This window comes from Rhincodon typus, chromosome 1 (assembly GCF_021869965.1).
Source record: "Rhincodon typus isolate 14 chromosome 1, sRhiTyp1.1, whole genome shotgun sequence".
Classification (NCBI taxonomy): Eukaryota; Metazoa; Chordata; class Chondrichthyes; order Orectolobiformes; family Rhincodontidae; genus Rhincodon; species Rhincodon typus.
This window is the reverse complement of record NC_063332.1, coordinates 69815207-69829895: the sequence shown is the minus strand read 5'-3', so window position 1 is coordinate 69829895 and position 14689 is coordinate 69815207. Positions and strand designations below refer to the sequence as shown.

Here is a 14689-nt window from a genome sequence, read left to right as displayed (position 1 = left end):
GTGAGCAAAGGGCAGTAGTTTAACAGGACTTTATGAAAGTTATGAAACAAGCAGCAAAGTTGTGAATGCCCTCAATTGCTGAAGGGTTGAATGTGGCAGACCAGACAAGAGTATTGAAATTGTCAAATTTAGAAGGTCTGAAGAAATGAATGAGCAGAGACACGCGAAGTATAGCAACATACCAAGCTGGAAATAGGTAGTCTTAGTGCAAATATGAAGCCAGAATCTTACCTTTTGGTGTTAAATGTCACACTGGATTCATGCACAGATTTGCTCAATCACTGACTTTTCAGGGAGTGGAATGGGGACTGAAAATAATGACTTTAGTCTTCACCGTATTTAATTTCTGCTCTTTTCTGCTCTTCCAGTCCTGGATGTTGGTCAGCAGTTGGATTTAGCACGAATGAAGCAGGCGAGATATGTTAGTGACAGAGAGCTAGATATCTTCGCCATGGATATGAAAACTAATGCTGTGCTTCTAAATGATGTCACTGAGCAGCAGCACATTGATTAAAAATAGGAAGCAATTAAGGGTAAATTCTAGGGGAACAGCAGATTTCATGATCCTGGAGTAGGAAGGGAAATCATTGCAAGTGGTTCTGCGGACAAGGGAAGAATGGAGTCACCATGTGAAGGCAGTTCAACCCAGCTGGTTGACAGCTTTGCAGGATTGCACTCAATTGGTTTAAACATTAACTATTCAGTCTTAACCAGAGAATTGATAGATCTGATGACCCCGAGGATCTATGCAGGATCAAATTCCTCTTATTTCTTATCTTTTTGCTACCTCTCAGTACCAATATCAGAAGGCACATCACATTTCCAGTGTGTTCTGACAAGACCTACCTCTGCTAGACCGCCATTTCTCTTAACACCTCCCTCATGTCTAAGTACTTAATAAACAGAATTTCCTCCCAATAAATAACAGGAAAAGCCAAGCTTATATCTTTCAGTCTTGGCCATAAGCTCCATTTCCACATCCACAAGTTCTCCCATCACTATTCTCCTTGTTACATCCTTAAAACACCCCGGTAGATTTGTTAAACGAGATTTCCCTTTCAGATCCCTGCAGTTTTACACTCTTACTCTGTTTTGGCCCTCTTGATCAAATGTTTTGACTTACTGAATTCCAAACTGATCCCAGGCCTCAAGCTTGCTGGTTTTTCTGGCAATTTTGTATGTCTCATCTTTGGATCCAAGATTGAACTTCATTTATTTTTTCAGACATGGTTGAGCTACCTTTCCCCTTTTTAATTTTGCACCATATAGGAATGAATTATTATAATCCTGCAAATGTTCTTTAACTACATTTTTGCACAGCATAGAGGGAATGTGACCCACCAACTTGATTGATCATTGTTAGCTGCTGTGACAAACTACTGGCTTTGTGTCTGTGTTAAAAAACAAGGCAAGAGAGAAGTACACTGAGCTTAAAAGTTCTGGAAATGGCATTAAGGTACTAAAAGGCAAGGAAATAAAACAAAGAACTCTGAATGCTGCAGATCTGAAACAAAAACAGAAATTGCTGAAGAAGCTCAGCAAGTCAGAGAACACCTGTGGAGAGAAGACAAAGTTAATATTTCAAGTTCAGCCTGGTCTGAGTTTCTCCAGCAATTTCTGTTTTTGCTGAAAGATCAGGCAGAACAGAAATGATGTGTGTATCCAAGTAGGTGCAAAGTGAGTAAGCTCTGAGAGGAAATTTAGAGCCCACTAAGATGTATCCTGCCGCAATCCATCGTATGGGTCTCTGCTTGACAGCAGCATTGGATTGCAAGGTTTGCTGCACAGTGCAGTATTGAAAGGGAGAACTGAGTCAGAGATGTGCCACAATGCTCTGAAGGACATATGCTGTCATTGGCGATAGTGTGTGTTCTGCATCTGCTCACAGCTTTACACGGCAAATGCACAGTATGTGCTTTAACCAAATGACCATGTCTAAGGGGAGTAGTGTTCAGTCAAGGCAAGTGGGACTGTCGTCAGTCAGGGTGTACCGGCGCATAGATCCCTTGGATATTAGTCTAGAAACTTGACAGTTTGTTGGCAATTTAGCGCATTTAAGATTGAGGATGCATATAATTACAGTCCAGGGAGTGGGCTGTGGTCACTCCTGCAGGCATAATGCAACCGATCAGGGGATGAGTGATAAATCAATCAAGGAGTTCAACAGAATTCAGTCAGGGATCACTAATCAATAGGGGCTGTCCTTCCAAATTGGTCACGGAGGTGGGTCATGTTCAGTCCTAAAGAATGACAGGATGGTACACTGTGCTGGTCATTATGGAAAGTTTAGCACTGCCTTACACAGGTTTCTAATATAGTATGATGTGAAGGGCAGGTTGTCTGTGTAGCTTCATTCTTGGTACTGCAGATATCATTAGTCATCAGACAGGTGATGATGTAAAATAACCTGAACTATAGAATCTTGCATACAATATGGTTATTTCCAGTAAATTGTTACACATACCATCACAAGTTTCTGTTTGTTTCCATGCCACAATGTGTACTGTGAAGGGCTATTCATGATTGGTCGCATTTTATGCGGGTCCACAACTGGGCTTTAACTGTGCCGCCACTGGTGGGAATTTTGGATAATCCTGGCAACGACATGTATTTGCTACACAAAATAGCACACGAGACTCCAGAGGCATGTTACAAATAGAATAAAGTGAGAATGGAGAATTGCATGCCATAATTCACCTGGAGATCGTGGAAAGGAATCCTTCATAAACCTCCCTGCACAGCCTATTATTGGTAAAAATTCACCCCGATGTAACTCACGTTGTACCGGATAGGAAGTTGGGTTAACAACTCTTCGGCCTACTCTTCTTCGCTTCTACACTTAATTACCAATTATCAATTTAGAAGGCAACCTGTTTTCTTTGTATATGAGCAAGAGCCTATTTTTGGCTTCTGACTTTTGGGTTTCTTTTTTTTTAATGTTGTTGGTTCTTGGGGGAAACCATTTAACAATCAACAGCAAAACCTCAGGAAATATGCAAGCTTTCACGAAAGCTGACATTGAGAAAACTGTATTTATTTAAAGCATGTCTTTCTAACATGTTATGCCAACCAACAGCATCAAGATAACAGTATGAACTCTCTGCCAAAATCAATTTAAAAGTTATTACTGCCTGAACTTGAGGGATTTTTGTATTTGTTTGATTTGATATTTTACTTTCTTGTCGTAGGCAATGAACATGTAAAGAATAATGAAATTATAGCCGAAATTTTAATCATTTCCCCATATTTCTCAATGTAACCCACTTGAAATTTTATTGGTAAACACTGCTTTTTGCTCTATTTTGTTAGGCTAAAACAGATGCTGAATGACCTTCTCCATCAACAACATCAAGACAAGAAGCCAGAAAATCAAAGAGATAGTGGCGTGCCACCTCCATCTCCCAATAGTTTTGTCTTCCCTCCATTTAGCTTTCCTTCCCCATCGTTAAATCCATTAAGCATGTCTCGATTTCCAAATTGTTCTCCTTTTGTTCATGGTAAGTGCAGCTATGTGTAGAAATAGTTGTCCTTGTTTTCTCTAAATTCCAGGTTTTATGATGCAACTAAGAGAAAGTAAACAACTGTTTTACGAGTGAATTGTTCATAGAAGTAAGATTTGTTTTTAAACACAGAATTTACTTCAAACTTAGGTAAGATTAGCCCAAAGAGAAGCCAAGCATTTCTATATAGGAAGAGAGCATTCTGGGATAGTAATATTATGCGACATCAAGCAGTTCTTTAAAGAAAAATGAAGGGTTGGAGAAGTTTGTGTGGGGACTTTGGACTAAAATTAGTGATATTTAAATAGGGTTTTAAAAGGCAATTACAAGGAAATTATAACGTTAATTTATCTTTTAGTCTTCTTTATGAAACTATAGCTCGGTGATTGTGGGGGTAAGCGGTATACAATCTCAAGCTATTAGATGTTGCGGCACCAACAGTTTACCCATGACTTAGTCCAAGTGGTGATTTTGGGAAGCTAAATGATTTTAGAAGGTTTGGCCAATAAACAAGATTTCCTACGTTGCAGGTTTTACTGCGACTGGGACCTAATAAATAGGGCTGTAGTAGCAGATTCACTGGCAATCCAGCATTATCAGTAATAGATTTCTGTTGTCATTTTCTGAAGACTTCACCTATGTGTAAAATGGGAGGACTTAATGAAACTGCAGGAGTTTCAAAACCCACAAGTAAGCTAATGTCAGTTGCAGGTCACTTTTCTCGACCCAGGTTGCAGTGTAAAAAGTTCTTTAAATTATGAAATATCTACAGTGTGGAAGTAGGCTGTTTGGCTGATCAAGTCGACACCGACCCTCTGAACAGCATCTCACTCAGACCCACTGCCCTACCCTATCCCTGTAACCTTGCATGTCCCATGGCTCATCCATCTAGCCTGCACATCCTTGGACACTATGGGACCATTTAGCATGGCCAATCCACCTAACCTGCACATCTTTGCACTGTGAGAGGAAACCAGAGCATCCAGAGGAAACACATGCAAACACAGGGAGAATGTGTAAACTCCACACAGGCACACGGTTCAGAGTGGAATTGAAACTGGGTCTCTGTGTGTTTCGTCCCTGAATGCTTCAGTGTGAATAGATGAATAAAGTAGGCAGTACAAAAGTCAAGTTTAATTGCTTTGAATAACAATCAAACTTTTGAGTGTTGCATCTGTTTTGATGTGCAGCAGCTTAATTATTTTCCTGCTGTAGTTATCTTCTTCAGCTGTTAGTTGCCTTCCTTTGCATTTTTAGAGGTTGTTACAAATTCTGTTCTGTTACTGTTGAACACTGCACTCAAACTAGAAAGAAAAAGGATTTCCAGTGTTTTGGCTCGTATAACTTGAGAAGGCTAAGCTTGCAAGCTGTTAACAACTTGCTTTCTGCCAAGAAGGAAACAACGTCAGTTTGATCACCTAAATTGTCTCAAGTATGCTGTCCGAGTGCATTTAATCAGTTTAAGTTTAGTTGCTTGGTGTAGTGTTGCAGGGGAATCTGTGATTCAAGCTTGGTACCTTTCATTTTTACACTGAAGGTGTAATAGTATGATTAGAGGCTGTAGTTTTGAAATTGTTTCACCTTGTGCTTAGAAGACAATGCAAAGTAAAAATAAATGCAATATTTAAGTTAATTTTATGATTCCTAGCTTTCTCCTATTTTACCATTGGCTTATGTGTTCGTCTCTGCAATAGTTCAAAGGATGGTTGACTGCTTGAGACATATAGGCCTTCAAGTCCAATGTAAAAATGCCGATATTTTCATTTTATGCATTATTCAAAAGTGTTATATTATTCAAACAGTCTTCCATAATTAGCATTATCTTCTGTTCTTAACAGTCCACTTTACAATCAGTTCAGTGACAAAGCATTAGAGTGAACACGTTGTTTCTTGACCTTCTGCTCTGCCACCTGTTGAAACCTGATTGTGACTATACGGTTTTATTATGTTTAAATTATTATACCACTATAGCAGTTACATCAGGTGAAGGCATTTTAACGAAATTCAGTTCATTTCAACAGTCTAATACTTTGCATTGTAGTTGTCATTTTGTTTCTGACCTAAATGATGGGTTGAACCTCGGAACTTGCCTAGCAGTTAACAGCTATCTTAATTCTACTGTTCATTCAGATGCAACGCAGCTCAGTTATTCATAATCAATTTATATTTTCTCACATACAGGTTTTAACCTTAACCCGATATTTCCTCCTGGACTTAGTGATCTGTCCCAAAATGTTAGTGTCCAAAGCAATGAACAACAACCAGTTGTAAGTGAGCACAGCATTTCTGGAAAAACAGAGTATTTGGCCTTCCCAAAGCCATTTGAAAGTAATTCTCCAAAGTACAGAGAGAACAAATGGTATGTACCAAATTTACAGCGTGCAATGGGTCTTACTGCTTTCTCTTAGTGGTTTTGTCTCCCTTATTTCTGAGATGACCAGTTTCAAACTAGGAGTTTTAAGTCAGTATATTAACAATATATTATTAAAGTTTATTTTGAGAAAAGTACCTGTGTTTGCTCAAAAATGGTGAAGAGGAAGACATCACTTTAACCTTCCAGTTTTTTGCAAGGTTCTGGGACCTATAAATTTGATCACTCAGACATTAACCCCAAGAATGAACAGAGATATGGCATGGTCAGGTCAAATTCCTATTTAATCAGTTTTAAAATATTTAATAACCTAAGCTGAGGAAGATTGATGTGGTAGCATATAATGCAGCCTCAGGAGAGGGATTAAAAGGATTGCAAAAACCATGAGCCCTGAGAGAAAATCTTCATTCATGTCAAACCTTTCAACTCTCCATTAGCAGGTAGCATCAAAACTTGTATTTACACTTCTACAAAGTCATCACATGTCCTGTGGTGCTTCATTAGAGCATTCCAAAGAAAGCAATTAGCCATGAGCTTACTAAAATGCTGAAACAGAACTTTTGTTTAAGATCGCTCACAGATGTTAAGAAAATTTGTGACATTGGGTAGTTACATTTCCTCCATGTGAGCAATAGTTACCAATGTTTTGATTAGGCATGAGTTCCTAAAGAAGTCCAAGTATACAGTGGTAATAAAAACACAGTATTGGAGAAACCCAGCAGATCTAGCAGCATCTGTGCAGAGAGAAACAGAATTAATGCTTACAGTCTATTATGACTCTTCATCGGAATTAGAAGGAGCTGTAAAATACTGTTTGTTTTAATATGCTGTAGACAAAGGGAGAGGAGGAGCAAGTGAAATAGGTTGTTCGAGTGCCCAGAGCAATACATGAAGGCAGTGATAACGCTGGTAAAGGTTCTGTGAAACAGATGTAAATGTTAACTGTGAAATAGAAAAAAAATGAAGCACTCAGCTGACAGCAAGACCAACAAGACACAGCCAACGAAGGGTGGGGAATGTAAGAAAAATGGAATACAGAGGTTGTATTCTGAAGCTTTGGCCCTTGTGGAAAGATTTTTTTATTATGTTATTTACAGTTTCCTGATGAGTGTTCTCTATTGATTATAACTCAAGGTAATAAGAACATAAGAACTAGGAGCAGGAGTAGGCCGTCTGGCCCCGCGAGCCTGCCCTGCCATTTAATAAGATCATGGCTGATCTTTGAGACTCAGCTCCACTTACACGCCCGCTCACTGTAACTCTTAATTCCTTTACTGTTCAAAAATTTATCTAGCCTTGCCTTAAAAACATTCAGCGAGGTAGCTTCAACCACTTCACTGGGCAGGGAATTCCACAGATTCACAACCCTTTGGGTGAAGAAGTTCCTCCTGACCTCAGTTCTACATCTGCTTCCCTTTATTTTGAGGTGATGCCCTCTAGTCCTAGTTTCACCTGCTAGTGGAAACAACCTCCCTGCCTCTACCTTATCTATTCCCTTCATAATCTTATATGTTTCTATAAGATCTCCCCTCATTCTTCTGAATTCCAATGAGTATAAGCCCAGTCTACTCAGTCTCTCCTCATAATCCAACCCTCTCAATTCTGGAATCAACCGAGTGAATCTCCTCTGCACCCCCTCCAGTGCTAGTATATCTCTTCTCAAGTAAGGAGACCAAAACTGCACACAGTACTCCAGGTGTGGCCTCACCAGGAGCCTATACAGCTACAGCATAGCCTCCCTGTTTTTAAACTCCATCCCTCTAGCAATGGCAGACAAAATTCCATTTGCCTTTTTAATTACCTGCTGCACCTGCAATCTCACCTTCAGCAATTCATGCACAAGGACACCCAAGTCCCTTTGCACAGCAGCCTGCTGCAATTTTTTACCATTTAAAACATAGTCCATTTTGCTGTTATTCCTACCAAAATGGATGACCTCACGCCTATCAACATTGTACTCCATCTGCCAGACCTTTGCCCACTCACTTAGACTATCTATATCCCTCTGCAGACTTTCAGTGTCTTCTGCACACTTTGCTCTACCACTCACCTTAGTGTCATCTGCAAATTTTGACACACCACACTTCGTCCGCGACTCCAAATCATCTATGTAAATTGTAAACAATTGAAGTCCCAACACTGATCCCTGAGGCACACCACTAGCCACTGACCGCCAACCAGAAAAACACCCATTTACCCCTACTCTTTGCTTTCTATTGGTCAACCAATCCTCTATCCATGCCAATACATTACCTGTAATACCGTGCAACTTTACCTTATGTAGCAGCCTTTGGTGTGGCACCTTGTCAGATGCATTCTGGAAATCCAGATACACCACATCCACAGGTTCCCCATTGTCCACCATGCAAGTAATGTCCTCAAAGAATTCCACCAAATTAGTTAAACATGACCTACCCTTCATGAACCCATGCTGGGTATTCCCAATGGGACAATTTATTCCAGATGTCTTGCTACTTCTTCCTTAATGATAGATTCAAGCATTTTCCCCACTACCGAAGTTAAGCTAACTGGCCTATAGTTACCTGCTTTTTGTCTACTTCCTTTTTTAAACAGTGGCGTCACATTGGCTGTTTTCCAATCTGCGGGAACCATCCCAGAGTCTAGTGAATTTTGGTAAATAATTACCAGTGCATTTGCTATTTCCCCCATCACCTCTTTTAGTACCCTGGGATGCATTTCATCAGGGCCAGGAGACTTGTCTACCTTTAGCCCCATTAGCTTGCCCAGCACTGCCTCCTTAGTGATGATGATAGTTTCTGTGTCCTCACCTGCTATAACCTTGTTGCTATTAGTTTTCGGCATGTTATTTGTGTCTTCCACTGTGAAGACCGACACGAAATAACTGTTTAGTGTCCTCATTCCCAGTTATTAAATTGGCCTTCTCATCCTCTAAAGGACCAATGTTTACCTTCGCCACTCTTCTACGATTTACATATTTATAGAAACTTTTGCTGCCTGTTTTTATATTCTGAGCTAGTTTACTCTCATAATCTATCTTACTTTTCTTTATAACTTTTTTTGTGGCTTTCTGTTGGCCTTTAAAGATTCCCCAGTCTACTAGTTACCCACTACTCTTTATTTTTTTGTATGTTTTTTTTTCAATCTGATACTTTCCTTTATTTCCTTAAACATCCATGGCTGGCTCTCTCGTTTCCTACAGTTCTTCCTTATCACTGGAATATACTTCTGGTGAGCACTGTGAAAAATAGTTTTGAAAGTCCTCCACTGTTCCTCAATTGACCCACCATAAAGTTTTTGCTCCCATTCTACCTTTGCTAACTCCTTCCTCATTCCTTCATAGTCTCTTTCGTTTAAGCACAGGACATAGGTACTGGATTTAACCTTCTCACGCTCCATCTGTATTTTAAATTCGACCATACTGTGATCGTTCCTTCCGAGAGGATCCCTAACTGTGAGATCATTAATTATTCCTGTCTCTTACACAGGACTAGATCTAGGATAGCGTGCTCCCTTGTAGGTTCTATTACATATGGTTCAAGGAAATTATCGCGGATGCATTCTATGAACCCCTCCTCAAGACTGCCATGACTGACCTGGTTTGACCAATTGACATGTAGATTAAAATCCCCCATGATATTGCTGTACCATTTTTACATGCATTAGCTATGTTTATTGCCTGCTCCACCATGATGTCGTTATTTGGTGGCCTATAGATCACACCTATCAGTGACTTCTTCTCCCTGCTATTCCTAATTTCCACCCAAATGGATTCAACATTTTGTTCAATAGAACCTATATTATCTCTCACTACTGCCCTGATATCATCCTTAAAAATCAGAGCAACACCACCTCCCTTACCTTCCTGTCTGTCCTTCCGAACAGTTTGATACCCCTGGATATTTAACTCCCAGTCATGACCATCCTGTAACCATGTCTCTGTAATGGCCACTAACTCATACCCATTTGCCATGATTTGCACCGTCAACTCATCCACCTTGTTTCGAATGCTCTGAGCATTCAGATAAAGTGCCCTTATGCCAGTTTTTGCACCTTCTTTTTGGGTTCTATTACCTCCATTGCTAACAGCTCTTGAGTTCTCCTTCCCTTTAACTTTTTTCCTAATTTTCAATGGAGTTGAAGCTTCCTCGTCACCTGCTAACCTGCTGCTTTGCCTTACATTAATTGTTATTCTCCCTCTACGCTCACTTCTCCCTTCCCCCCCACTTACTAGTTTAAAGTCCTGTTAACCACCCTATTTACCCTTTTCGCCAGAACTCTGGACCCGGCCCTGTTCAGGTGGAGTCCAGCCCAGCGGTATAGATCTCTCCTGTCCCAGAACTGATGCCAGTGTCCCATGAAAAGGAAACCCTCTTTCCCACACCACTCTTTTAGCCACGTGTTTACTTCCCTGATCCTCGCCTCCCTATGCCAATTTGCACGTGGCTCGGTCAGCAATCCAGAGATTATGACCCTTGAAGACCTGTTTTTTTTAATTTTGTTCCTAGCTTTTCATAATCCTGAAACAGGTCTTTTTTCCTAGTCCTGCCTATGTTGTTGGTACCTACGTGGACCACAACAACTGGATCCTCCCCCTCCCTCTCTAGTATCCTCTCAAGCCGGTCAGAGATGTCTCGCACCCTGGCACTCGGCAGACAACACACCATGCGGGATTCCCTATCCTGCTGGCAAAGGATACTGTCTATTGCCCTGATGATGGAATCCCCTACAACTACAATCTGTCTTTTTGCTCCCCCCTCTTGAATGGCCTCCTGGACCATGGTGCGATGGTCAGTTGACTCATCCTTCCTGCAGCCCTGTTCCTCTTCCATGCAGGGAGCAAATGCCTCATACCTGTGGGACAATGTCAAGGGCTGTGGCTCCTGTGTTCCTGTCGGTAGGGTCCCTCTACCTGCCTCACTCGCAGTCACACACTGCTGTCCCTGCCCGCCGATCGAATTAACATTAGTTAATTTACCAGGTGTGACTGCGTCCTGGAACACAGTATCCAGGTATTTCTTCCCCCTCCCGGATATGCCGCAGTGTTTGGAGTTCGGATTCCAGCTCATCAATTTTGAGCCGGAGCTGCTCAAGCAGCCAACACTTGCTGCAGATGTGGTCACTGCCGTTCTCAATGGGATCAGCTAGCTCCCACATCATTCAGCTACAACACATCATCTCTACTTAGTTAATTATTTAAAATTAATTAGCTTTTTTTTAGTTTCGCAGTGTTCTCTGCACCAGTAAGTTTACTCTGTTATATACTCAAACAGACTCCGGCTTTGCCTTCCGACCCGCTCCCAGAGGATTTGGCGTCTAGGTGACCACCCGAAAGATAACAAAGAGATGAGGAAAAAAAAATGCAAATAGCTTACCTGCTCACCACACTTAGTCGTTATTATTAGGTTAGAGGAGGTGGAAGGATGGGAGACACTATGCGTGTAGTGTCTCGGGTATTAGTTAACTCCCAAATTTATTGGGTGGAAGCTTACCTTCCCAGGCTGCCGTCGCGCTTTCTCCCGGACTCCCGCTGCTGAAACAACTGAAAGGCCGCAGTCACGCGAGGTAAGACTTCTTTAATCGAAAAGCTTACCTTCCCAGGCTGCCCTCGTGTTTTCTCCCGGACTCCCGTCGCTGAAACAACTGAAAAGTTGTTCCACCCATCTCTCCAATTGTTCACAGTTTTTGATGACTTCCCCTACCTTTACTTTCAATAGAGTAATTTTCTTTGCTCATGGACTGATTACCTTTTTGATCCCTTCTTGACATTCCCTATATGAATAAAATCTGGATAGTCTGGCAGAGTTCAAGTGAGAACCAGAGATAGCAAGAACTGCAGATGCTGGAGTCAGAGGTAACACAGTATGGAGCTGGAAGAACACAGCAGGCCAGGCAACATCAGAGGAGCAGGAAAGTTGACGTTTCGAGTTGAGATTTCTGAAGAAGGGTCCCGACCCGAAATGTCAACTTTCCTGCTCCTCTGATGCTGCCTGGCCTGCTGTGTTCTTCCAGCTCCATACTGTGTTATCACCAAGTGAGAACCAATTGTCATTCGCGTACTGCCCACGGGTCCATTAAACTTCATAGAACATAGAACAGTGCAGCACCGGAACAGGCCGTTCAGCTCACAATGTTGTGCCAAACATGATGCCAAATTAAACTAATCCCTACTGCCTGCCTTTGGTCCATATCCCTCCATTCTTTGCATATTCATGTGCTTATCTGAAAGTCCCTTAAACGCCTCTATCTCATCTACTTCCACTACCATCCCTGGCAGCATGTTCCAGGCTCCTACCACACTGCAAAATAACCTGCCCCTCACGGCTCCTTTGAACTTCCCCCTCTCACCTTAAATGCATGTCCCCTAGTATTAAACCTTTCAACTCTGCGAAAAAGTTTCTGATTGTCAATTCTATCTATGCATTTCATAATTTTATAGATTTCTGTCAAGTCTCCCCTCAGCCTGTGATGCTATGGAGAAAACAACACGAGTTTTTCTGTCCTTTCCTTATCGCTCATACCCTCTAATTCAGGCAGCTTCCTTATAAATCTCTTCTGCACCCTCCAAAGCTTCCTCAGTCCTCTTGTAATGTGGCAACCAGATGAATGCAATACTCTAAATGTGGCCTAACCAAAGTCTTATAAAGCTGCAACATGACATCCTGACTCTTGTACTCAATTCCCTGACCACTAAAGGCACACATGCCATTCGCCGCCTTCACCACCCTCTCTCTGCTTGGCCAGTTTCAGGGAGCTATGGACTGGAACCCCAAGATCCCTCTGTACATCAATGCTGTCCAGGGTCCTGCCAATAACTGTATATGTTTCCTTAGCATTAAATCTCCCAAAGCGCAACACCTCACACTTAGCCGGATTAAACCCCATGTGCCATTTCTCCGGCCCATATCTGCAACTGATCTACATCCTGCCGTATCTTTTGACAACCTTCTACACTCGGCACAACTCCACTGATCTTTGTAGCGTCTGCAAACTTACTAACCCACCCATCTGCACTTTCATCCAAGTCATTTAATATATCACAAACACCAGAAGTCCCTGTACAGAGCCCGGTGGAACACAATTTGTCACAGACTTCCAGCCTGAAAAACACCCTTCCACAACTACCCTCTGCCTTCTATGGATAGGCCAATTTTGAATCCAAGCAACCAAGTCACTGTGGATCCCATGCATCTTAATCTACTGGATGAGCCTTCTGTGAGGGACCTTTATTGAAAGCATTATTAAAATCCATATAGACAATATCCAGTGCTCTACCCTCTTTGATCACGTTTGTCATTTCCTTAAAAAATTTAATCAAGCTAATAAAACATGACCTGCCCTGCACAAAGCCATGCTGACTGCCCCTAATTAGGCCATGCTTTTCCAAATGTGCATGAATCCTAAGAATTCCCTCTGATAGCTTCCCGACCACAAATGTGAGACTCAATGGTCCATAGTCTCCTGGATTATCCCTATTTGCCTTCAACAGAAGAACAACATTAGCTACTCGCCAGTCCTCCTGGACCTCTATAGTGTTTAGTGACAATACAAAGATCTTGATCAAGGCCCCAGAAATCTCCTGTCTTGCCTCTCTCAATGACCTGGGGTAGATACCATCGGGCCTTAGGGATTTAACCACCTTCGTGCTCTTAAGAGACCCAACACCACTTCTTTCTTGATTTCAAAATGCCCTCGTATATTTGCATGCTTCACACTAATCTCGCTATCCTCGATGGATATCCTTCTCCTGAATGAATACCAATGCAAAGTACTCTTTAGGACCTCGCCTATACCCTCTATCTCCAAGAACAAGTTCCCTCCTTTATCCTTGAGTGGTCCTACCTTCTCCTTAGTTATCCTCTTATTTTTAATGTATATGTAGAATGCCTTGTCATTCTCTTTAACCCTACTTGCCAAGGCCATTTCATGGCCCCTTGCTGTCCTTATTCCCTGCTTGGGTACTTTGCTGTTTTCTTTATGTTCCTCACGGGCCCTGTCCAGTTTTAGCTTCCCAAACCTTACACATGCTTCTTTTTTCCTTTTGACTAAATTCACAACCTCCCTCATTATCCAAGGGTCCCTTACCTTGCCATCCTTGTCCTTCTTCCTTATTGGCATGTGTCAGTCCTGAACTCTGATCAGCAGGTCTTTAAACAACTCTCGCAGGTCTTTAAACAACTCTCACACGTCAAATGTGGACTTGCCTGACAACAGCTCCCTCAAATTAACACTCCCTAGCTCTTGCCTAATAGTGACGTCATTTGCCCCCTCCCAATTTGTATTTTCCTGCAAGGTCCTGACTTATCCTTATTCATAGCTATCTTAAAACTTAAGGAGTTTTGGTCACTGTTTCCAAAATGCTCTCCCACTGAAAGCTCAGTCACCTGGCTAGGCTCATTAGCCGATACAAAGTCCACTGTGGCCCCTCCTCTAGTTGGACTATCCACATACTGTTTCAAGAAACCCTCTTGGCTGCCTTTATCAAATTCTGCCCCATCTAAGTCTGTTGATCCTGAGGTAGTCCCAATCAATATTGGGGAAGTTAAAGTCAACTATGATGACAACCCTGTGGTTATTGCATCTTTGCATAATCTGCGTACATATTTGTTCCTCAGTGTCTTGGTGGCTGTTGGGCGGTCCTGCAATATAATCCTATCAGAGTGATTGTGCCCAACTTATTTTTGAGCTCTATCCATATTGCCTCAGTGGTTGAACCCTCCAGTATATCCTCTCTGACTGCTGATGTGACAACTGTGGACATTTAAGATTTAAACAAATCACCGTTGAACTAGAACTGTACATCGGCCAGTCTAAGAGAAGGATATTCATTTTTCTTCTT

General features: G+C 41.8%; 1 protein-coding gene across 1 annotated transcript in view; it reads left to right on the top strand.

Annotated features, from left to right (window-relative positions):
• The window catches only part of pcm1 (pericentriolar material 1), a 152121-nt gene that overhangs the window by 94642 nt on the left and 42790 nt on the right, over window positions 1–14689 (top strand). Inside the window, exons 20-21 of the mRNA XM_048598181.1 lie at window positions 3310–3497; window positions 5682–5859. Of these exons, the coding sequence (XP_048454138.1) occupies window positions 3310–3497; window positions 5682–5859 (366 nt within the window). The remainder of the gene's footprint in view (window positions 1–3309; window positions 3498–5681; window positions 5860–14689) is intronic.